General features: G+C 31.7%; 1 protein-coding gene across 2 annotated transcripts in view; it reads right to left on the reverse strand.

The window, feature by feature from the left end:
- The window catches only part of LOC140445632 (dopaminechrome tautomerase-like), a 120,358-nt gene extending 96,727 nt beyond the window's left edge, over positions 1-23,631 (reverse strand). Inside the window, exon 1 of one of the 2 annotated variants that reach the window (XM_072537839.1) lies at positions 23,573-23,631. In XM_072537839.1, coding sequence (XP_072393940.1) covers positions 23,573-23,600 — 28 coding nt within the window. In that variant the 5' untranslated portion in view covers positions 23,601-23,631. Of the gene's footprint in view, positions 1-5,270; positions 5,489-23,572 lie in introns of those variants that run through there. The other variant, XM_072537842.1, reaches the window with a different exon arrangement.
- Positions 23,632-27,362: the final 3,731 nt, after the last annotated feature.

Below are 27,362 nucleotides of genomic sequence, written 5' to 3' on the forward strand. Positions count from 1 at the left end.
ATTTCACTAATACCCAGAATTGATATTTGCAGTCTTCTCATCTCATTTATGGCATTCTGTGTTTTTTCGGGTTCATATAAACTCCGCACATTCCATGTGCCTATTCTACAGCTTTTTTCGATATCAAATTTGACCGTTGTAAAGACCTTCTTCTCCGCCCTGGATGCCGTTGTGGTCTTCATCCATAACCCTGGAGAAGGGACCCTTAACACGTACTAGTTTCCCGGGCCAGGAAATACCTGGAATCTGCGGAAGGCAGGGATTTATTCACTTTCCCTGATAGGACTGTCCAAAAAGGAGTTCCTACCCGCTATCCGCGAATCTCTATATACAGTAGTTTTAATATATTAAAATGAGTGAGTTTATTATCTAAGGGGATGTCATATAGTTTTTAGAGAAATTCCCTTTAATTTAAGGTGTCGTAAGCGGTATTTAGATTTACAAATACCACCCCTGATGCCTGATATCTTTCGTACTCGTTGTTACTTTTTGCACTCACGATGACCTCTATTAACATAAGTGACCAATTTAAAAAGTGATTTATAAATTATTGTAATTTAAATTTTATTAATTTATGAAACAAATATTGCACGTCATAAACTGTAGCAATCAGAAAGTTACTAAGATCTCCCTGCTGTACAGAGTTTTCTATAATTTTATGTGGTAACAAATATTAGAGTACTACTACTTTCTTAAACTGTTACACGAAAACTCCACTCGATATACGTACATTTATATGATAAATGTTTCAGTCCGATGCATTAAAAGAAAATACTAATGCATAAAAATGGAAACTTTCCAAGTTTATAATAGACGCTTACTTAAGTTTAAAAATAATTAAAGCAAGTAATATAAATTACTACCTTGCCTATTAAACATAAAAGTAATATAAATTTATATGTCGGTTAACAATTTATATTATAAAAATTTTAACTACGTTAGCCAAGTATCTATGAAATTCCTCGATGCCTAAATTGATGAATATTAATATAAATTTCAAGTCCCACAATATACCTGCTGTAAAATTTCAAAATCTACGACTAATAAAATTATTGGCAACATTGCAGGAGCTTAGTTTTGTACCAGACAAGGTGTATACGGATCCCAAAAATGTTTTAACGTATTACGGAGCCTACTTGATCCTATGCGTTGGTCGGAGTCTACATAAAGTGCTACTTAGATAATAATATACTCGGTGTATATTCTCCTAGAGTTCGTATAACACCGTTTTAGTACGGAGCTCACATTAACCGCTAGATCTATATATATATATATATATATATATAATATATTAAAAGAAGAACATTATTCTAATATAAATATATGTATTATATATATATATATATATATATATATATATATATATATATATATATATATATACATATATAAGAAAAATAAGTACTTGTTGACTCGCCTGGAGAAAAATATATAAATATGTTTGGATTGGTTGGAGTCATTAAAAAGGGGCTATTAGATAACTATTTTTTATACGTAAGCTTTCAATTATGTTTACAATTATTTTCAAGAGCTAAAATAATACAAAATATCTTATACAGTCGAACTAATAATTGCAAAAAAAGGTAATCACTCACCAAATAAAATTTTATTGCTACACATTGCTACTCTGTCTAATGAATGTTTCTCTTTCTTTTCTGTTATTTTAGAAATGTTAAAGTTAATTTTCAAAAAATGATTTAAACAAACAAATAAATTACAATAGCAACCAACAAAATTACAAATAACCCTCAATGTCATGAATGCCAACACCTAGTTTGTATTTTAATTTATTTTTAACAACTATATTGCCAACCTTAAAATTTTGTTAAATATTCTTTTTTATTTAATAATAAAAAGAAGATTTATTTATTATTCACAGATACCTGAAAAATGTAACAAGTATATATATGGTTATTATATATGGTTTTATAAATGAATTATTATACAGAAATAATATATGTAATTATAAATTTTGCTTAGATTTTGAATTTCTTATCTTTTGTTGAACTATTTCTAAAAATGTCGTTTTGAATTTAGTACCTTCGTTGCACAAAATTTTAATGTTATCAAAATCCATAATATGGTCTTTGTCGATTACATGCTCTGCCAAAGCACAAGATGATTTTTTTATTCTACAATCACTCTTGTGGGAAATAATACGATTTGATAGATTTCTCCCGGTCTCACCAACATACACAGATTCACACTGGGTACAAATAATGCTTTATACTACATTTGTTTTATCTAATTTATCTATATTTAGGATATTTAGTTTTAGAATATAAAGATGAAATAGTTTTGATGTTTTTTGTTGCTATTTTTATATTGCCAATAACCTTTAGTATTTGTATTAATTTAGGTGTTAATGATGGTATATAAGGTAGTGAATGATAAATTGTGGATACAGTGTTCTAAGATTTAGCAAAAAATGGTGTTATTTATATTAACAGTATTAGAAAAAAGCATCCTATGTAACGTATTTGGAGGATAAGAGTTCTCAATTAAAATAGTTTTCAACAATTAAAGATCTTCCTGTAGGTAATCTAGATGAGAAAGCCTTAAAACACGTACTTTTATTCCTGTTATAAGGTTCATTTCCATCTTGTTTGGATGATGTGAGTAATAGCTTCTGTATCTGTAGAATAGGGAGGGCGAGTTAAGTTTCACAGCACTTAGGCCACAATTGACCCATTGTGCATCCTCACAGGGAGCTGTCACCCTTAGCTCATTGTCCATCCTGCCATTTCTAGGAAGGTGGACAAGTTACCAGGAGACATCTCTCTTATGTGGGCAGGTGTGGGCCAGGACTCGCCGAACGCGTACTCTCGTATTAACGATAACTCCGGGCATTCACATAGGACATGCTCTACAGTTTCGTCTTCTCGTTCACACTTCCTACATAGAGGTGTGTCTGTTAGCGCCAGTGTGTGGAGGTGTTTGCTAAGTTGACAATGACCAGTTAAAAAACCAACTGCCAAACGTAGGTTTTTCCTGGTCATTCCCAAGTACTTCTTTGATGTTGACTCTTTAAGGTTACTTAGTGTTACCCCGGCAAGTTTACATCCCTGCCTTTCTTCCCATCTTTTTACGGTTTGCGTATGGGAGTGACATTTGACAATTTCCGCGATTGTTGTAGTTGACCAACCAAAAAGATCCCCAGGTCCTAAGAGTCTTCCTGGATAATTGGTCAGAAATACGGTTGCCTTTATTCCTATTATGTCCTTTAACCCACCTCAGGATGATATTATTACCATCCGAAGCTTGAGTTAGTCACTTGTGACACTCCATTACTAAACCTGATGTGACACGTGGTCTATTCAAGGTTAGTAGCGCTTGTCTGCTATCTGTGCAGATCATCATAGTTTTCCCTGCTATACCTTTTTGGGTTATCTCTTTTGCGGCTATGGAGATACCAGCCAGTTCTGTCTAAACTACGCTGGCATTTTTACCCATACCCCACTTTATTCTTAAGTTCAGTGATCTGAAGTATATCCCGCATCCTGAGCCTTCTTTCATTTTGGAGCCATGGATGTATATATGTAATAGGCATTTGTCTCCATATACTGTCTTGTTTCAATTTTGTAGGATTTGTTAAAGATAAACTTTGGTTCAATTGAGTCGCAGCCTGCCTATAGCAGTGGTAGCGCATCCAGCTCTCCCCGCCAGAAACGAGTTCTCAATTGTCCCATTTCTACATCAAGGTTTGCACCAGTTAAGCGCAGTCGCATCATTGTCACTAGCGCCACCTCTTTGACATATATATCTAGAGGCGTGATGCCAATGATCAACTCCATTGCAGCAGTTGGTGTTGTTTTCATGGCACCTGTTATATTTATGCAAGCCATCCGCTGAATATGGTTTATAATAGGTTATAAATATATTGCTACACATGTGTTTTCTGAATTATCTGTTTTTCAACACATTATCTGTAGTTATTACAATTCTCAGGTCAAGGAATGGTAGAGAATCTTTCACCTTAATTTTGTGTTTAGAAAGTGCAAAAACTAAATCATCTACATACCTTTTAATAAAAGGAATGAAAAAAGTGCAATTGTTAGTGCAATTTTTTATAAAATCATCCATGACATAGCTACTTAGAATGGGTGAAAGACCAGATCCCATAAGGTTACCAAAAAATTTATTTATAAAAGATACCATTAAATATAAAAATATTAGAATCAAAATCAAAGGTGATTAGTGTTTTGTAATGTAATGTCAATATTAGTATGTTGTGAAATCTCATTCCAATGTTTTTTACACTACTTATGATTAAATCCAAAGGTAAATTGGTAAATAGAGATGTTAGAATAAAAATTAACCAAAACATAGTTTTGTGGTAATTGAAAATTATTGATAAAAGAACTAAAGTCAAGTGAATCTTTAATGTAAATATTTTTGTTTAAATTATACGCATTAGTTAAGATGTCAGTGAGGTGTTGTGCTATTGGTCCATAAGGAGGGCATAAAGGTGAAATTATTGGTCTCATAGACATTCTTTCTGTGTAATTTAGATACTAGACAATTTGCTTTTTGTTGCAACGGACAAACTGGACTCCTTTAAAGTGTAGTGTAATGCTTAGTATCATTTAAGAGTTATCTAGTTTTTGCAGGAAATCCTCATTCCACATTGCAATAGTTACGTTAACTTTGTCGCTCCTGACAATGAAATTTCAGGATGGTTCTTAAGGAAAAGTTTAGTTTGTACATAGTATTTATTTAAAAAATGATCTTTGAATTCTTTATGTAAAAAGTCGGTAATACATTGGTACATTTCGATCTAACAAAATCCTTTTGACCATCAATAAGTGGTCTGATTATTGATTCAATATCAGAAAGTAAATTTGGAACTCTAACATCTCATTTAGAAGGACATACCGAAAATTTAGGTCCCAGTGCTAAAAATTTTTTTATTTCAAAAGGAAAATGAATAGATGTTAGATTTTTAAACCATTTTTCTTGAACTTTTATCTTATCAAAAGCTTCTATTTATAATTTATTAAACTTATTAATATGTATTCTTTTGGTTTTATGAAATTCTGTATTATATTTAATTCTCTGTCTACGATTAAATTTATTAATTAAATATGTGGAAATTTAAGACATTATAAGCTTTGCTATGTAACTCATGTAATTGTTTTTCAAAAAAGTTAATATCAGCAAAAGTGATATTAATCTCCAAATTATAAATATTTCTTTTTAATATATATATATGTGTGTGTGTGCATGTGTGCATATATTTATTTGAATAAAGGACACTATTATTAACTTACTTTGTGTAGTCATCGTTGCAGCTTAGTTATCACTCACTTAAACAATAAAAAAAGCACTAACAATATAACTAATTAACGAGAATTTTTATTTTTATATACCGCGGCCCCACTGCCCTTCTGTTTGCAAACTTGGCTATTTAAACAATGACTATTCAACGAAACTGTCTAAGGTTTTATAAACGGAAACGGGATTCGGAAAATAATGATTCTTCGAACGTGGTAGGAAGATGCTCTCTCATCAGTGAGAAACTCGGTATTTCAGATTTTTGTTTTTATTTGCATTGAAAGGAGCGAATGACGATAGTGGAAATACAACTTTTTTGATTAGCGAAATGTAGTTAATAGGTAATCTCGGATGAAATTCACTTTTTATATGTTTGCACGATTTATGGACTTGTGTATGTATGTACACTGTGTCTCAAAAATGAAATAAATATAATAAATAAAATGACAGTTTAATATGATTGTGTTACAATTTCTCTGAGTGTTTGATACAACAATAATATTGTTGTTGCTATTTTTTACATCAAAATAATACAATTCTTAGATATTTTCGTTTTGTTTTTGCTAATATTAGAAAAAATAAACATATAAAACTATTTGACTATACGTAAGATATCCATTTATTTTTTTAAATATTATAATATTAATATCTACTTGTTTAGATAAAAAAGATAGATGTAACAAATAGAACAAACGTTCAAAATGTTAGAATTTGTCTTGAAATTATTGATTATAAAATAAAATAAAAAAATAAACTTTATTTGGTATCGCCAAGATAAAATGCGATCATATAAGAAATCAAAAACATAGTTAAACCTAAGGTATTAAAAGCATTGTACTAATGAAGCAATTTTTTGTGTAATTTTATATTGTTTACTATTTTTAAATTTAAAATTTATGGGATTTTGATCAAGAGCAATCAGGGCCGAGCCTAGAGGTTTTGCCGCCTGGGTGCAAGAACCAAATGTGTCGCCTTATCAGCAGTTTTGAAAAACGTGTATAAGAAAACATCATAACTTAAGGAAAATTAATAAAAACACAATTTTGAACATTTAAATTATAAAAATATATTTATTAAGCCAACGAATAGATACATACCTATAATATAAATATGAGCTTATACAACATATATTATGTACATAAATATAATTTGGTATAACCTAAATACAAAAATCTACATAGTTATTTTACGAAAAATAAAGTAAAATAAAGAAAAAAATACAACACTAGGTAGACTAGGTATAGACGTCTAATTACTAAAATTGACTTTTCTTGCCTTTTTCAATGCTAATTCCCTAACTAGGTCAGTCACAACTAAAATAAAACAAATATCTTCCTCGATACTTATTATAGCTAAATTTGTAAGCCTGGATTGGCTCATGGTAGATCTTATGTATTTTTCTATTATTTTAATTTTTGAAAATGATCGCTACCCCTGAGCTACAGTGACTGGCATAGTTAAAAATGTTCTTAGCGCAACAAATAAATTAGGAAATATTCCTTTTAACTCGTTAGCAACGTGATAGGCTAATACTTATTTGGCCGACATATCATTTTTATTTGTAATATAAATAGACAATATATCAATCTCATTGTAAAGATCTCTTCCATTTATATCTAAATTTTTTGTTTCTTGGTTAGTTAGTTATAGTTAGTTTATAAATTGGTACATTGTTTCATTATTTCCTGTTTAGAAAAAACACTTAAGTTATTTAAAAAACCAAAAGATTCAACATGTGTTTCTAAATCTTGAAATCTCTCATCTAATAATTTTGAGATGGCAATATCAAGAAAACAAAAATACAAATTTACTTTAAAATGTAATTCTGGACATTGAATTGGCTCGTCTTTATGTTCATATTCATAAAAAGTCTTTTTTCTTCTTGGTCGAACTGTATGAACTGCAGGAAATGAAACTTCTGCATCCATTTCTTGAGCTATTTTTTTAGCTTTATTGAGCAAATTTATAAACCGTTTGTCGAATTTCATGTATGTTAAAAATATTATAAGTCCATTTAACATTTGTACAGCTTCTGGTAAAATAACGTCAGATTTTTGCATGATTTTGCTAACTATATTTATTTTTAATAAAATATTGTACCAAAATAAATTTAAATGATTTTATTTTATTAATCAGGGAACTTGCAGTATTTCTTGTGTGAATGTCTCTAGATGTATCATTATAAAGGGCGAACAGTGCTTCATAAACTTTTTTCAATTCATACCTGAGAGTCTTTACGGCATCAATTCGACTCTCCCACCGGATATCAGAGACCTAGACACTTCTTTTAAAAGAATATTCCATCGATATGTTAATGCCGAAAAAAAGACATATAGTTCCTGAATAATACTGAAAAAATTGGTAACTTCAAGTGAGCTTTTTGCTGCGTCATTCACGAATAAATTAAGGCTGTGTGCCGCACAAGGGACAAAAAGGCTCTGGGATTAATATATAAGATTTTTTTGTATGCCATTATGTTTGCCTTTCATATTAGCACCATTGTCATAATCCTGGCTTCGCATATCGGCAATATTAATATCACATTCATTTAAAAAATTTAATATGAAATCAGTTAAACCTTGACCAGTAGTGTTGCTAACTTCGCAGAATCCTAAAAAATGTTCTCGAACCTCTACAGTTTTAGAAAAATCATCAAGAAAACAAATCTGACAACAATTGTGATTTGTTCTTGATGACTAATGTCAGGTGTGCCATCAAGGATAATTGAAAAATATTTGGACATTCTTAAGGATTCAATTATATATTTTTTAACTTGTTCTCCTACTAAGCTGATTATTTCATTTTAGATTTTATCGCCCAAATAATGTGCCATTTTTTGCCATCTTTTTGAATCCTGCCGATATGGTCAGCCATTACACTATCAAATTTTGCAATTGTCTCAATTAATTTCATAAAATTACCATTACGTTTTTCGAATAGTGTTTGACTATTGCCATTAAAAGCTAAATTTTGTCCAGCCAAAAATTGAATCACAAAAATAATTCTTTCTAAAACAGATTCGTCCATCTTTTTTTTTTCTATTTGAAATAAATTCTGATTCATATAATCGACAGTTAGAGTATATTACTTTATGAGGCGGAGAAGCATGACTTTACTTGACGCGCCCGATATTACGCGCCGAACGAAGTGAGGCGCGTAATAGAGGGCAAGTCAAGAAAAGTCGCTTCTTTGCCGAATAAAGTATACTATTTTTTCTTCAAACGTAGCAATTTTCAACCATAAATAGTACAATTCATATGCTATTTTTACTTGAAATTAACTGTGACAACTATCAAAGTCGTCTAGATGTTAGAAATTAAAATAATTAAGTCGTCGGTGGGATTTGCGTCTCCCTGGTTACAGTTGTTTGCAATTATTAAAGACAGCTTATTGTTGTTGCAACCGCAAGCGCAAATTTAGTGCGAAAATGGAAAACCTAAACGAAATAAGAAATAAGAACGATAATGCTCAAAAAACTTTAAACCCTCATGATTCGCCAACATCGGGAATGATTGCTGAAAGTTGTTCCCGACCATCAGTATCATCAACAATTACCAATGCGTATCAAGAGTCGGAAACATTTTTGCACGGTTTCAATTTTGAAAATGCCTCATTAACTAATTATACTTTTAATATTACTATAAATAAAAATGATGTTTAATTGTTGTTAATGACATTTGTATTGTTGCTTTGTGACATGTTTCATATTGTTGCCATGACAACATTTTTCCCTTCGCCGTAAAGAAAAGGGAAAAAAACTGCTGCCGGCGGAGACATCAAACTTTGACAGGATCAAGTTAGATAAGTAATGTCATCATTATTTGACGTTTGAAGAAAAAACCTTTTTCAATTGATTTTTTTAATTCAACCCATTTCTTAACATTTTCGAAATGCCCCTTACTAGTTTCGTGTCTTTCTAAAGCCCGAGACAAGTGTTGTTGCCAGTCCCTAAAATCATTATTATCGCTAAAACTATTAGAAGTAACTTTAAATAATTTGCAGGAAAAGCAGTATACTAAATCTTAAGATTTTGCTTTTTCATTATTCGTTAACTTTTTTACGAAGTAAGTAGAGCTAAAAGATCTGTTTAAATTATTTACAGGATAAATAATATTTTTTCATTGTACTGGACCTATGTCTAAAATTATTAGTCTAACAGTATCTGTCAATACTTCTGGCCAATATGCTGGATCTTTAAATTGCTCTCCACTTACATCAATATCTGCGGTTTCGGTTTGCGTATTAGTTGATGAAGGAGTATTCGTTGTATACTGGTCCAGTATTATGTTTTCGACGGTCGATTTATTTTGGTCCTTTTCTTCTGCATCGTTTTCATTTAATTTAAAAGGTTGAACATCTATGGTTTGGCTATCCTTCTTCTTCTTCATGTGCCTTTTTCGTTCCGAACGTTGGCAATCAACATGGCTATTCTGACTTTGTTTACGGCAGATCTGAATAGTTCTGCAGATGACAATCCGAACGATTGCCGCAAGTTTTGGAGCCACGAGTGTCTTCTCCTCCCTGGACCCCTTCTGCTGTCTATTTTCACTTGAACGATCAGCTGTAGTACTCTATATTTATTATGTCTCATAACGTGACCCAAGTATTCCAACTTTCTTTTCTTTATACTTATTCCTACCTCTCTCTCTTTACCTATCCGGCGTAGTACCTCTTCGTTGGTCACGTGCTCAGTCCAGGATATACGTAATATACGTCGGTAGGTAGACATTTCGAAGGCCTCTAGTTTTTTCATCAATGTTGCGGTCATTGTCCACGCCTCCATTCCATATAACAAAACCAGGAATACATAACATTTCAGAAGTCGAATTTTGAGAGGTAGGGTGAGGCTTTTAGAGGTGAAAATTTGCTTCATGCTAGTGAACGATGCTCTTACCTTTTCTACTCTTATACGTATTTCCTTCGCTTGATCTCAATTTGAGTTAACTGTTGTTCCCAAGTAGATGTACGAATCCACGTGTTCAATTCTTTCATATTGTGCACTTGTTTTTTGTATCTTACTCATTAGGCAACTCAGTTCCTCCATGCTACTTGCTAGAATCACAGTGTCATCAGCATACCTTATGTTATTAATTATTTCTCCATTTATCTTTATGCCTTTTGTGCTTTCCTCCAGCGCTGTCTTAAATACTTCTTCTGAGTATATATTAAAGAGAATAGGAGACAAAATATAGCCCTGTCGTACCCCTTTCTTGATCTCAATTTTATTGGTTTTTGTGTCTTGTCTTAGGTGTTTGTTCTTCCAGATTGTATCATTAAAAGAACCCGCCGCTTTACTTGCTTTTAAGCTTTGTTGCCGTACTTCTTCTTCAATATCTCCGTAACTAGTTATATTTATTCCCAGATATCTAAACCTTGCTTCATGCTCTATTATTTTTCCATCAATTTCGATCTTACATCGTAGTGGGTATTTATATGTTGTCATTCATTTGGTTTTTTCTGCTGATATTATTATATTGTATTTCTTGGCTGTTGTATTGAAGATGTGTGTTAATCTTTGCAGCTCGTCTTCCGTCTCGGCGATTAATGCGAGATTAATGAGAAATGATAACTTGATGGCTTTATTTCAGTGACTGAGTATGTTTCTTAACTCTTATTATTTTAAAATCACAGTAATTTTCTTTACGATGGGATTGGGTTATCCAGAAATTAGTGAAATAAACTGTTTACAGTAAACATTATATAAAAATCTACACTCTATTTACATTTTCTCTTACACTACGTCTTTGGTGCTTTCTTATGCGATATTGAGACATGGACTCACACTGAACTTGATGTAAATAATGGAAACAAACTAGTACCTGGGACAACTTATGAGGATATATCATACGTTTTTTAGTTGATTATAAATGGAATATCCAGAACAAGAGAAACATAGTAAAAATAAGAATCTCCTGGCTGCGAAACTAGCACTAATGCCGATCAATTTGACTATTCGGATCAGCCGCATCTAAGATCAGATGAGTCATGGTGATTGTCAACATAAAGAAGAAGTACCTGATTATCTACTGAGCAGTGGTTAAAGGCTACAAACGTTAATTCATTGTTAACGTTCAAGGTGTACAGCTGGTTCCTAAAAAAACTGATACGACTCTTAGTCAAATTTGATCATTTTGAGCATTTGATTGGTCTGACATTATATTATATTTATTATGACAGACAAATAATAAACTAAACAACAACAAACGATTTATTACTTATGTTAATTAATAAATTGTATTAATTATTAAAGTCTAAATTTTGATATTATTTTGAATTCCTGCATTTTATAAAGAGTATAATAATTATAAATAATAGTTTTTACATAAAATAGGGTTGTTTTTATTATTCTTATTATTATTAAGGAATAAAACAAACGACTTAACTCAACAATATATTAAAACAAGAATTGTAACCAAATTAAAAAGGTCAGCAAAACATTTTAACATAAGCGCAATCACAGTTTTTCTATTAATAAAAAATGGTGTGAACAAGAAACTCTCGAAAGAATGCGAAGGTCTGGAAGACCAAAACTATACTAAATTTAGGTAAATGAAAATAAAATTAATGTTTTGTAATATCTCCATCAGCATTAATAATAGCTTGTAGTTTTCGTTCCATCTGCGTGAAAGTTACTATGAAATTGTCTTCTTCGGAGAGCTCTTCCCAAACCTGTTTTATTCCGTGCTACAGCTCTCCAGCATTATGAGGTATAAAATTACGCCGACACAACCATTTTATAATAACCCCCCACACATTCTCGATTGGGTTTAAATCTGGACTGTAGCTGGGCCATGATAAGGTTTCGTAGTTGTTTTTCTGGAGCCACTGTTTTGTTATATTTGCAGTGTGAACAGGACAATTATCTTGTTGGAGGATAAAATTATTTTCTGGGTACAACTGTTCTACACTGGGAAACATGATGTTTTCTAGAATATTCAGATAAGTCTGCCCAATAAACCTGCCATCAATACGCCATACCATTCCTATTCCTCTAGATGAAATCCATCCCCATACATTGGCGCTAAAATGACCAGCTGCTCGATATCTATCAACATATAGAGGATTAGATCCATTATTATCTGGTCTATACACTACAATTTTGCCCTTTTTAGAAGATTGAAAAATTTTCTCATCTGTAAATATTACCTGCATATTATTTTTTGCTGCAGTTCGGTACCTAAGACGCGATGCCTTAATTCTGCGCCAAGTTTTCGCATCTTCAAAAGGATTCTCTTCTAATCTCTCCAAAACCGTACGATTTTCATGAGCGGTAGATATTTTTGGTCTTCCAGAACCTTGCTTTCTTTCGAGAGTTTCTTGTTCTCTCCTATTAATATTAAAAACTGTTAATTTATATTTAAATGGGAATAAGCCACAATTAAAGGTTAAAATACGTTTATTGACGTTTCAATTTCCACTTTGGAAATCGTTCTCAAAATACAAACATTAGTAAATTAAACAAATTTTGTTTTTTGTTACTTATTGAAAAAATTCTTCTAATAATTTAATTTTATCTGACTCATCTATATTGACAATTCAGACATACCTTATACATTTTAAAGTAGAAGACTTTAAAATGATATTGCCAATATTGTTGAGTTGCGTTCCTGGGACGACTTTACTTATAAGATAGTTCATTCGATTACATGAAATCAACTTTAACTTGAGAATATCCGTCAGAAAGGATCAATGATGAAAATGAAAATGTAGATGATGTATTCTCAATATGGCCTCATGGATCAGAGTTGTTGGACACATTTCTAAATGATATAAACGATAAAGAAGAGACAATAACATTTACCATGGAAAAGGAATATAATAACACATTACCTTTTCTGGATGTTTTAATCTCTAAGAACGATACTGGATACGAAACTCAGGTGTATAAAAAACCAACACACACCAACAGATATTTAAATTTCAAATCAAATCACAATATTAATATTAAAAAGGGAATTATTAAATCCTTATACGATAGAGCCAAAATTACTTGTTCTAACGAAAATTTGTTCTTGGAGGAAAAACATTTGTTAACATCTGTTTTATTAAAAAATGATTATCCTTTATCGTTTATAAATAAGGAATTTTCAACAATCGATCGAATAGAACAAAACAACTTAGAACGAGATCCTACAGCATATGCAAGGAATAATACGAGAACAATAACAATACCATACATAAAAGGATTATCGGAAAAGCTTAAAAGGATAGGAAATAAATTTAACATTTCAACAACATTCAAAACAACAAACACGTTGAGATCTATCTTGTCCAAAACCAAACCTAACAATGAACAAGAAAGGACAAAGAATTGCATTTATAAAATACCTTGTGAATGCGATCAGTTTTATTTAGGTGAAACATCAAGACCATTAAATGTTAGAATAAGTAAACATCAATCCTATATTAAAAATAGAGAATTTGATAGATCTCAAATCTGTAAACACGCATGGGATAATGAACATAGGATTCAATGGAATGATTCAAATATAGTCCTAAAAGAAACGGATGGTAAAAAGAGAAAAATCAAAGAAGCGGCTCTAATTATGCTAAATGAGATTAGAGATTATGAGTTAGAATAAGTGAACATCAATCCTATATTAAAAATAGAGAATTTGATAGATCTCAAATCTGTAAACACGCATGGGATAATGAACATAGGATTCAATGGAATGATTCAAATATAGTCCTAAAAGAAACGGATGGTAAAAAGAGAAAAATCAAAGAAGCGGCTCTAATTATGCTAAATGAGACCAATTGTGTCGCGAATTCCTCGGCAGAATGTAGTAGGATCTGGTTACCCATATTGAAAGAGGAAGTTATTAAAAGGAAAATACCAGTATTGGTAAGTCAGTAACATATAGAGAATACATCATTTATGTTTTTTTAAATAACAAACATATAAAATCGGAATTTGGTGTTTATTGAAGGTAATCTAAATGCACGATCAAATACTTACCATGTCGGGATAGTATTATGAGGTTTTTTTTTCCTGGTTTTTTCCCTCATAATTTACTATGGAATCACTAACAGGAGAATTTTACTGTCATCATGGCATGTATTTGTCTTTTTAAAGACGAATTACATGTTATGATCTTTTCTGACGGATATTCTCAAGTTAAAGTTGATTTCATGTAATCGAATGAACTATCTTATAAGTAAAGTCGTCCCAGGAACGCAACTCAACAATATTGGCAATATCATTTTAAAGTCTTCTACTTTAAAATGTATAAGGTATGTCTGAATTGTCAATAAAGATGAGTCAGATAAAATTAAATTATTAGAAGAATTTTTTCAATAAGTAACAAAAAACAAAATTTGTTTAATTTACTAATGTTTGTATTTTGAGAACGATTTCAGAAGTGGAATTTGAAACGTCAATAAACGTATTTTAACCTTTAATTGTGGCTTATTCCCATTTAAATATAAATTAATTTAAAATGCCACAAGAAAATAGCTTCAGAACAATATTAAAAACTGTTGTTCTGCTTGCGTTAAAATGGTTCGATACGGCAGATATTGACCAACCATCTTCTAACTTCGTTACAGTTCTTGCTTTTAGTTCTTTGCTAGCATGTGGAGCCATTTTTTGAGGTTGAACAGAATAAGCTATCTGACAAATTTTAAAATTTGGCATTGACAGTATGTCAATAATAAGTATTTATCCTTCAAAATACACTGCTCAATGTTCTACAAAATACTCTTTGAGAGTCGCATCAGTTTTTTAGGAACCAGCTGTACATGTCACTTGAAAAAGAATAGTTCTGAGAATTTTTGACTAATAAAAACGTGCTGCAAAAAATAGGTGCCCAGATTCCTCAAAATATACTGTTAAAGATCACAAAATTTCACAATCGTAGAAGGAGATTTACGTGTTAATTAAATTTAGGAGAAATGTTAATATTATATACACTAATTCGTATTCTCTAGGGTAGACCAAAACCGTAACTTTCTTTGGAATATAATTTGTGTTTTCCATAAATGACTTATCACCATGTACAATAAAAAAAAAGTATTTATTTTTTTGTCATGTTTTGCTGTAAATTAATTGATTCACTGGTGTCTTTTTAACGCAAGTATCAATAAATCTTAATACATCTGCTGTCTCGTCGGTATGTAAATGTTTTTAAATATTCATCGCAGAAAGTTGTTTGAATAGTTAGACAAATAAAAAATCAAGCTGTAATAGTAAAAGTAGAGGTTAATATTTTTTTAATTATAATAATAAATATAAGCCACATATAACCTAAAAAATATAAATCAAAATAATAGCAACAGAATAAAATTGTGGTTATGTTTTTTTTTCTAGTTTCATATGGTTTGCTTGACGCAATAATTCGCTATTTTAACCCTCAGCATTATCGAAACAAACCAAAGATTTATATTTTACTACACTTTTATTCTATAAAAGCCGTTTAAATGAAGAAAAACGCGGCCGTTTCGACTCGAGGGTAAAAGGAGTGCAGGGTACACGGGCGGCAAGATAAGGGGCGGCTCGAGCCGGCCTAACAATGGGGAACAGATAATTGTAAAAAATAAATATATCAGAATGACGGTATTAGATTTTTGTTTTGATACAGTGCAGCGACAACCGCTGATACGTATTTCGACCTCCTTAGGTCTCGTCAGAACGGTATAGTCACTGCTCTGAGCACCGTTCTGACGAGACCTAAGGAGGTCGAAATACGTATCAGCGGTTGTCGCTGCACTGTATCAAAACAAAAATCTAATACCTTCATTCTGTTTTGTTTTTGTTATTTACTTCGTTTGAAGTACCAGAAACTGAATTCACTACGAATTTTGACCAGGATGAACGGCTTGTGGAATGCAATTTTAGATTTCCTTGCCGAGTAATTTATCCAGCTGTTTGTTTCGCAAATTTTAGGAAACACAGTGGTTAAGATTTGAATTCGGTTTCGCTAAGTAGAAATCGTTTGATTTCTCTTTTTGTTTTTATATAAATATATGATTATAGTTGTACTAGTAACAAAAGGGTTGAATTTAGTTGAAGAAAGTTGAGAAGACTCGTCTGTAGTCAAAAAATATAAATGCATGATGCGGGATACTTTGTAGCATTTCAGTTTTGAATATTATGTAATGTATAACAGTGTAATAGTGTAATCGTAGCAAACTTGAAAAAATTTTGGTAAATATTGTGTTGTGGTTGGTATTTGGTTCTATTTTGCTTTTGAGCGATTAGGTAAATAAACTGTATGTAACATTTTCTAACTTTCTACACTGTAATGGCGAATTTATAATGGCAAGTCTGACATTTTAATATCTTTCATTTTTAAAAGTTTTTCATAAAAGTTGTTAAGTATTTAGATAACGGAATACTCAAATAGTCAACACCTTTCCGAAAACTGCTTTACAAAAATTGGTAGGAAATTCTTCGTATTCCTGGTCCTCGTTTTTCTTCTACTTTTCCTTGAAGAATTAATTGCAGTAACCCATATGTTTTGCTATTCCTCATGATGTGATCAAGGTATTCAACTTTGGCTGTTTTTATTGTGTTTAATAGCATTCTTAATAGAACGTCCTGGTTAGTAACGTGATTAGTATAGGATATATTCAGGATTCTACGATAAACCACATTTCGAAAGCCTCAATTTTCTTACAGATAGCGTCGGTGAGAGTCCACGACTTAACTTTGTACAACAGTATAAGAAAGATATAACATCGTAGTATCCTGATTTTTATGGATACTGATATATCGTGGCATTTGAAAAGCTTAACCAATTTTTGAAATGCAGATCTTGCTTTCTCTCTCCTAGATTTTATTTCTAAGGAATGACCCAATTTTCTTTGACGTTCGTACCAAGGTAGGTGTATGTTTTTACTCTTTCTATTGGTTGACCATTCACACCGATTCTTTCAATTTGCTGTTCCTTCTTAGAGATCATCACACATTTTGTTTTCTTAATGTTCAGTAAAAGTCCATATCTCTGACTCTCTTCTGTGATTCTATTTATTAACTCCTGCTTCATAACTATCAAAAAATACCACCGTGTCATCCGTGTATCTTAAGTTATTGATATATTCTCCGCTAATTCGAATTCCGGCTTCAACATCTTCTACTGCTTCTTGAAAGTTTTTCTTAGATTATGTGTTAAACAGGAAGGGTGATAGTATACATCCCTATCGGACCCCACGCTTGATTTTGATATCATCGGATTCTGCTGCCTATTGGCAAATAGACGATGCTTGATTCCAGTAAAGATTGCTAATAATTCTTAGACCTCAGGTATTTATTCCAATATTTGTTAATATCTCCATCAGCTTGTCGTATTTTACTGTATCAAATGCTTTATACATCAATACTTTATATAATCAATGAAATATGCATATCGCAATTCACATCTCTACATCGTTGAAATAGCACTTGTATGCTAAAGAGAGCCTCTCTCGTTCCCACTGCGTTCTGAAAACCAAACTGTGTACGACTAATTTTATCTTCGTACTGTCTATGTTTACTTTGATATATAATGTTTAGAAATAACTTTAAAATGTGGCTCATTAAACTGATGGTCCGGAAATCATTGCACGATACGGATTTTGTTATTTTTGGTACAGCAATAAACGTTGCCATCACCCATGATCTTGTTATTACTTCGTTTAAGTATATCTCATTGCATATTTTTGTTAGTCGGTGAGTACCGTCAGTGTTAAATAGCTTTATGAATTCAGCATATGCATTGTCAGATCCAGTAGCTTTGCCATCTTTTAGTTGTGATCTTACTTTTTCCATTTCATCTGATGTGATTGGTAAGTGGTCATTATATGTAGGACGGAGGTTGTTTGTACCTATTATCATCAACGAGTTCTTGTATGTATTTGGTACATATGCATATTTCTTGATTTTTATCTGTGATGATGTTCTTCTGTTGATCTTGCAGTTTGCTAGCAGTGATGAATTTTTGAAGACCAGTTGCTTGTTTTACCTTTTTATGCATATTAAATGTATCGGTTTTTGTTCCAAAAACTCTATCTTTTCAAACTGTATTTTTAAGCAATTTTCTTTGGCTTTTTGCATTTCGGTTCTTATTTGACTCTGAACATTTTTGTACATCCTTTTGTTATTCTTTGATTGTTGTTCTATCTTCCATGAGGTGCAGTATATTGTCATTCATCCAACTTTTCCTGTTCTCTTTGTTTTCTATTAGATATTCTTCATCTAATATTTGGAAAACGAGATCCAGGAAGAAGAAGAACATCTTGGTTAAAGAACCTCAGAATATGGTTCAATACAACATCTGTGCAGCTTTCCCGCGCTGCTGCAGATAAGATACAGATTGCCATGATGATCGCCAACATTCGTAACGGATAGGCACATCAAGAAGAAGAAGAAGATGTTCCTTTCTGATTTTGTTAAAGGTTTCACATATATTGATGAGTAGACGAGGCGGTCAGACTAGTTGGACGTATGTAGTGTCGCTCCGAAATTAAATTAGAATATTGGGTGGTTTCGAGTGTAATCTGCATACAAAAGTATCATATACAGTTATCTGTTTTTGAACTGTATTAAACTAATAGTTAGTTTTAATTGCCCTACGGATAAAAGTGAAACTTCTAAGTGGTCGAAACAAGTTGAGCTTTTTGCGCTGGACGGGTGATTAAGAACGATAAACAATAATAATTATCAACAAAAACAATAGGTCTGTTATTCAGGTTTCGGTCAAACTATACAGAATTATAAAGGCTGAATTTATTTGCTATTTTGATATTGATTGTATTTTTGTATTTACAAGCGGTATAAGTCGAAACTGGTAAGGATCGAGAATAATCGCTAAGATTTAACTGTAGAGGTAGGCGCGGCTCTTGTCGCGATCCGTAACCGTTACCTATAATATTTATATTTATAAATACTTTAATTATCTGAATAAGAAGAAAGATGGCGGATGGTAATGTTGATGAAGATGGTAAAAGAAAAAGTAAAGAGGAGATAGACATATTTAGCAAGAGCAGAAAAGTGAGCCGAACACCAGACAGGTCGAAACCAACAACGATTGAACCCAGCAGCCAGAACGAAATGATGGTACTAATGAGACAAATAGCAAGCGATAATAAAAAGAAAAACAAGGACCTGGAAGATATAAAAAATACAATGGGTAATATGATTGATGAACTAAAAGAAATTAGGAAGGAAAATAGTGAATACAAATTGCAAATGAAAGAAATAATAAGAGAAAATGAAAATCTAAAGAAAGAAATGACTACGATGAAACAAAAAATAAATAAAATAGAAATAGCCTTGGAAGCATGTCAGAAAGAAAAGAAGAAAGCAACTGGAGAACTTCATAGAAACAACAATGGAAGTAAAATCAGAAATAAATAGGGTACAAAAGATAAATGAAACAATGTGTGTTATCGAATGTAAAAAATTCGAAGACAAAATGAAAATACTGAAAGCCAAGGATAAACTAATGAACTAAAAGCAACATAGAGTATATATAGAATGTGACCTAACATTAAAACAGATAGAAATACAAAGAAATCTTAGGAAGATAGCAGCACATGAAAAGACTAATGGGAAAAGGACAAAAATTGAATATGTTTTCATAGTAGTTATTGAAGGCATTAAGTGGAAATGGAATCAAAAAACAATCCGGATAGAAAAAATAACATACAATACAAAACCAACTGGTTCAAAAAATTAGCTGAAGAAAACACAATGACGAAACGAGAAACAAAACAGGCACAGAACAGGGACATGAGCAGATCTAAAGATAATAACACAAACGGAAGTAAAAACAAATTGAAGTACAACTTAAACACAGAAAAGAACAAAACAATTTGGAAAATTGCATCATGGAATGTGAGATGGTATAAATGGGAAGGAAATAGAACTGGGGGAAGAAATTAGAGATAAGAACATTGAAATAGTAGCTATAACAAAGACAAAGAAAAAAGGAAAAGGATTAATAATATGTATTAGATTGTGTTAAATGGAATGTTACTAATATACAGTGGAGTGGAAGAAATGAAAAGAGCTCAGACAGGAGTAGCATGTATGATAAAGAAAGAGAGTATCAACAAAATAAAAAATTGGATATATTACAACGAACGTATACAAAGAGTAGACATACATATGCATACAGAGGAAACCAATACAAACCTAATTATATGCTATGGAGCAAATGAAGATGCAACAAAAAACGAAAAGAATGGATTCTGGGACAAATTACAAGAAGTGATAAATGATTGTACAGAGAAAATTGTGATCACAGGAGACATGAACAGTAGAGTGTAAAAAGAAACAGAAAAATAGAACAATGTCATCGGACATTATAGGGAGGAAAAACTAAACAAAAATGGAAAATTACTACTTGAATTCGGTCTAGACAATAACGTGGTGATTATGAACACACACTTCCAACATAAAAGGATACACAAGATCACAAGAGAAGTCAAATCAAGAGACAAACAATCAATTATAGACTATACTATAGTGCAAAAAACAGAGAAGAACTGGATAAGAGATGTAAGGGTAAAAAGGAGTTATGAAATTGGTAGTAACCACTATCTACTAGAAACCACATTTAAAAGCAAAAGAAAAGAAATAAAAAGAAATGAAAACATAAACAGAAAACACAAAGAAATAATAAAAATTTATAAACTAAGGGAAGAAACAATGAAAATAAGATACTCAGAAGGACTAGAGAAAGAGATGGACAATGAACATAAAATAACAGAAAGAATTGAAGAAAAATGGGAAGATATTAAAAATGTGATAATAAAAACAGCTAAATCAATATGTGGAACTACAAGAAATAATAACAGAGGGAAACAAACATCTTGGTGGAACGATGAAGTGAAAAGAGAAATAAAAGAAAAGAAGAAATTATGGAAAGAATACATACAAGACAAAACACAACAAAAATATGAAAATTTTAAGAGACAAAGAACAAAAGTTAAAGAGATGGTTAAGAAAGAGAAAAAGAAAAGTTGGGAAAAATTCGGGGGAAAAATGGAAGAAAACAGCACAGAAAACGTAAAATTATTTTACAGAACACTGAAAAATCTAAGAAGCAACAAAGAAACGAAACTGAAACAAATAATGAACAACGAAGGAACAATAATAAACGACGATAAAACAATAATGGAAAGATGGAGGGAACATTTTCAGCTGATACTGAATGGAAATCAAGCGAATTCAATGAAGAAGGAACAACAAGAGAGTATTCATGAGAAACACGGAAAATCCAGAAACTATAAAAATAGAAGAACTGGAAGAAGCAATAAGAAAGATAAAGATTGGAAAAGCACCAGGAAGCGATAAAGTAGCACCAGAAATGATGAAATATATAGGAGTAACAGCAAAAGAAAAATTGTTATACATATATAACCTAATATGGAAGATAAAATAATACCCAGAGAATGGACGAATGCAGTAATTATACCTATATACAAGAAAGGAAACACAAGAGACTGTAGGAACTATAGAGGTATATCACTACTATGTGCAGCCGCAAAAGTATACGAAAGCATAATACAAAAGAAAATTAGAAAAGAAATAGAACATAAATTAGAGGACGTACAAAGTGGATTCAGGAAAGGACACAACACACAAGACCATATATTCAACATGCAACAAGTAATAGAAAAAGCCTTAAAGAAAAATAAAGAAATATATCTGAGCTTTATAGACATGGAAAAAGCATTCGACTCAGTCAAAAGAAAAGATATATGGGAAAGCCTTAAGAAGAAACAAGTAAGTGAAGAACTGATAGAAGCAACAAAGAGTATATACCTGAAAACAACAAATACAGTAAGAATGTTAAATATACAGTCAGAACCATTTGAAACGACTCAAGGAGTTAGACAAGGGGGAAGTCTCAGCCCAGTGCTATTCATAGCACTGTGATGTGTATATTTGCAGACGACATAGTATTAATTGCGGAAACTGCAGAAAAACTGAAATACAACTTAGAGAAATGGAACCTAGAAGCAAGCAAATACAACTTAAACGTAAACAAAGAAAAGACTCAGATAATGAAAATATCAAGGAAACAAGGGACGGAAGATCAAATAGAAGTAATGATAGACCAACAAAAAATAATACAGACAAATTCATATAAATACTTAGGAACAGTAATCAACAACAAAGGAGACATCAAGGACGATCTTAACAACAGAATGGAAAACACAGGAAAGCTCAGAAGAACGATAGGAGTAAAAAGAACTGATAGAATCAGAAATGAAGAATTAAAGAAAAGACTCAAAATCAAACCGATACTCGAGTCAATCAAGGAGAAAAAATTGGCATGGTTCGGACATCTAACCCGGATGGACAATAATAGACAAGTAAAAAGAGTGTGGGACGCCTAACCAATAGGGAAGAACAGAAGAGGAACCCCCATTAAGGAATGGAACAGTGACATCTCGCAGATACTGCAGACTAAGGGTAAGACTTGGCAGGAAGCAACACAGATGGCATCCAATAGGAAGGAATGGAGAAAGTTCGTTAAGAGCTAGGACACCTCAGAAGACTGTCAAATATTGTAATTTAATGAATTGTATTTTAAACGGCCCAACACCGAAAGGTACAAATGAGTCTACTGATTAAGTAAGTAAGTAAGTTCACATATATTCTGGGATGATCTTCTGGATCATATATTTGCTCCATGTTACTTAGCTTTTTTGAAACAATCCGTGCGTCTGTCTCCTTTGTTTCCTTATTTTTTTAGTCTTCTCATATCACGTTTTATGTTACTTTTCTTTTTTGTGACCTTTTTTAAACTAAACCTACATTTACCAATAACAGAAATATGATATGACGATACGTCAGCACCAGGGTAACGTTTAACTCATAGGCATCCATTACGGACTCTCTTGTTCACCATTATGTAATCAATTTGATTCCTTATTATGTTTCCTGATTGATCTTGCGATTTCAAATGAATTCAGTAATTTTTTTTGGAAGTTGGCAACAATGTCAACTTAGATCTATGATGTAGATAATGACGTGCATCAAGATTTATACTCTAACAACTGTATATACTAACTGTTACTCTAGCTGCACAAAGCTTCACCTTCGGGCTTGTGAGCGGCGTGACTTGGATGGAGAATAAGGTTTAAAATAGATCTGTTTACATTTGATAACGTACTTATGCATTATTAATTTATTATTACATATGATACGTATCTTATCATTAAAGGAAACCTAGGCTGGGATACAATATGTATGGAAGAGTTATGCAAAATTATTGTACCATAACTAATGGACGAACTTGACACTACAGCGATGGCAAGGTCAATCGTTACGTATTAAATATGCAAAATTAAATAATTTACTTACTATTATCTACACGTCGTGAACGCAACATTCGGTTTAAAGAATAAACAGGGAAATCGTGCATAAAATATGAACCTATATTAAATCAAACTACCTATCTTATTTTCTACGGCAAATTTATATGTTCCTAAAACAGTAAAAACATACTCTGACAAATTTTATGGCTCATGAAAATTAAAAATAATGATTTGAATTTCAATTATAATTTTTGTAAAATATATTATTTTGTTCTTTTACGCGAAACTGATAATGTTTTATGTTTATGTGTAAATTACCTACACAATTCATAACCATAACCAAAAACTATTTCGTTAATAAAATAATATTAGTAAGTATAAAATACAAAATCAATATAGAACAAAACAAAATAAGCGCGCATACGCATCCAAATTTCTCCTTCTCATCGCCTCTTTGATACCTTCTTTCCTTCTTTTTTCTGGACAAATTCTCCTTCTACTTCTTTGGGGTCCGATTATAAATTTGGTTCTGTAATTTTCGTGTGGCATTTTCCTCATATGGCCATTTCTAGACAGTTATTACACTACTACCCTGTCTACTACGCTGTCTACTGATCATACTTTGTGATTTTAATATAAATTTTAAAATTGAATCTGACCCTCCTTTTGATATTCAAAATCTAATAAAATCTTTTGGTCTAAAAGTAACTATAAACGATTATACTAGATTCAGATTCCAGTCCAGTAGTAGCATCGACAACATTATGAAAATTTTTTCTGAAAATATCTACAGAGTGGGCGTATTTGAACCTTGTTTTTCTGACCATCGAGTTTAATTTTTATTTATTGACGCTGAGCGTAAAGTTGTTGACACTAATCAAACATTTCTAGTACAAAGATAAACTAAATATTAAAGCATTTTCCACTAAAAAGTATGACAAACTGTTGAAAAAACACTCGCGCAATGGTGTAATAATCAATTAAGGTCTTACAGATCTAATCTTTCTCTAATTAAACACATTGCAAATGCCACTAAGGATCCCGACTTGTTCAAAGTACATAAACAACAAAAATACAATCGGCAATTATAAATTACTAAAAAGTCAGCTTACTGTGATTTTATTATTAATTCCAATAATAGAACGAAAGAAACAACACAAGATCCAGTTCGGAACAACCTAATCTACCTCCAGACGAAATAAATCAATGTTTTACTACAATCGCAGATAATATAATTAAATCTCTTCCCACTATTAAGGTCTATGTCCTCTTCAATTATAGAAATTATTATTCTCCGAGCAAGTCCTTTTTTTCGTTCCGTTGTGGAAGAAGAGGTCTCTTAAATAATAAAGTCTCTTAGTAAATCTAATAGGGACGTAGGGACGTTCACGAAATTAATAGCAAAGTTTTAAACGAAACTTACCAAATAAGGTACCTTAATTACCAAAATTTTATCAACTGGAGTATTTCCAGAAGTACTACAATACTCAAAAGTACTGCATATCCACAAAAAGGTGATTTCTCAAAAACTGACAATTACAGACCCATAAGCATTGTTTCTACTTTTGGGAAAGTGATTGAAAAGGTTATCAAACATCAATTTTATTCCTATTTTGAGTCAAATAATTACTTTAGAAACTCATAATATGGATTCAGAAGTGCTCGTTCTACTACGAACCCGGTATTTAATGTTATGAGTGAGGTAATTGAGTGTGTCGAACTAGTGTCTAAAGGTCATCTCTCCGATTTTATATCCGTAAAACATGGAGTTCCACAAGGTTCGGTCTTAGGACCTCTCGGACCTCTTTTGTTTATTATTTATGTCAACGATTTGCCTAAATTTATATCTCTGTACAAATGCATACAATTCGCAGATGATACGACATACGTAAAAACGACATCAGGAAAAAATAATGATGATTTAAAAATGTCTTATGAGGAAGATTTTACCAAATCTAGCTCATAGTTTGCTGCCAACAAACTAAAACTTAACTCTGATAAAACGCGAAATTTGATTATATCTGCAAGTAATTTACATAATTACCCAGATAACAAAGAGACTGTTAAACTATTGGAAATAACCATAAAAAATCAACTGAACTGGTCGGCTTATATCTCACAACTAAAGAAAAAGCTTTTAAGTTTATTATTAATTTGTTATTCGCCAACTAGCAAGGGTTTTCAACTTTGAAACATTCAAAATGTCATATTTTTCTTTATTTCGCTTTTATCTAAACTATGGATTAATCAGATGGGGCAATTCAACAAATGCACTTCAAATTTTTAGAATGCAAAAGAAAGGTGTCAGGATTTTATCAGGGGTTAGTTATCTAGAACATTGCCGACTTTTCTTTATCAAATTCAAAATTATGCCGCTACCTACTCTGTTGATATTTCAAGTTCTGACTGAAATTCACAGAGAACGGGCCCATTTAATAAAACAGTCTGATGTTTACGTTCACAATACACGAAACTGTCACTACTTATGAACAAATCGCTATAGATTACGTCTTTCAGATAAAAATTGCCTTAATTATAACTACTAAAATATTTCACCAAATAGTATTAAACAGCTAAGCTGTAATAGTTTGGCAAATTTATTAAAAAATATCTTCTGAAACATTGTTTTTACTGCTCAGAAGAACATAATATTATATAATGACTCATTGCAGAACATCCACTGAACTGCTTACCGTGATTTTGCCATAAATCTTTTTCTGTTTAATATGTGTTCTTGTTTGTGATATATTTATGTTACGTTTTATATTCCTTTTTAATATACTATGTATTTTTTTTGACTTGCTACAAACAATATTTGTATTTGTTGTGTAGCTAAATAAATAAACTCTAAACTTTACTAACGTCGTTTATATACCCACTCTATTCCGAATTTCCTCATTTCTGACACGTACGCCAGTAAATGACCATTTTGAAGTGTAATTTTTCTCGTCAAAACATATTTTCTTGAAAATTTGGATTTAGTTTTCTCTGACCCTCTACTCTACTTTTGAATCTAAGCTCAGGGTTGCGTTGACTTCGGGGGTGAAAACCACCCCTTCTCGGGGGTGAAAAAATATAAGTTCAAAATAAGTCCGGAAATGGATAAATTAACTAATTTTAAGCAACTTTTGTTTTATAGAGTTTTTTCACTAAGTCAATAATTTTGGAGTTATTTACGAGTGAAAATGTTCATTTTTCAAAAAAAAATCACGTTTTCAAACTACAATTCCACTATAATTTTTTGGAATATCAATGTGGTTTTAAGATACTACGTCACTTTTTCCTTGTTAGAAAAGTTAAGTTACCAAAAACATAATATAAATCCTATAAGACGGAGATATGACTTAGAACGACAATTTAAACCAAACCCATATCACATAAATAAATAAGATTAAAAGGTACCCCACGGTTTCAACGGTTTCACGTTTCACAAACTCGTAATCGTACACTCTACGTACGTCATTGGCAGTCTATGCATGATTGCATCATGCACAATTTTGGGAAAGTTCAGTATAGTAATCAAACAGACGTTGTGGGTGGTTGGTTCATATAAAAAAATGGTGTGTACATATAATACAAAATAATATACTAATACACTTTTTTAAAGTATCTTGTGAATTACGAATGTTATTTTGAAAAACATTTTTAATGTGACAACCTAAACTTATAAGACCAAAACAATAATAATCAGCAAAGAACTAATCAGATGAAAAAAAAAATCGAAGTATCAGTAGGGAACAAGTAATGGAAATGAAATACCTTAAGAGTATATTGTGCAGATATGGAGACCTGGACAAAGAAGAGAAAGATCAAGTACAAAAAACAAATAGACTGGT

Source organism: Diabrotica undecimpunctata, chromosome 7 (assembly GCF_040954645.1).
Source record: "Diabrotica undecimpunctata isolate CICGRU chromosome 7, icDiaUnde3, whole genome shotgun sequence".
NCBI lineage: Eukaryota > Metazoa > Arthropoda > Insecta > Coleoptera > Chrysomelidae > Diabrotica > Diabrotica undecimpunctata.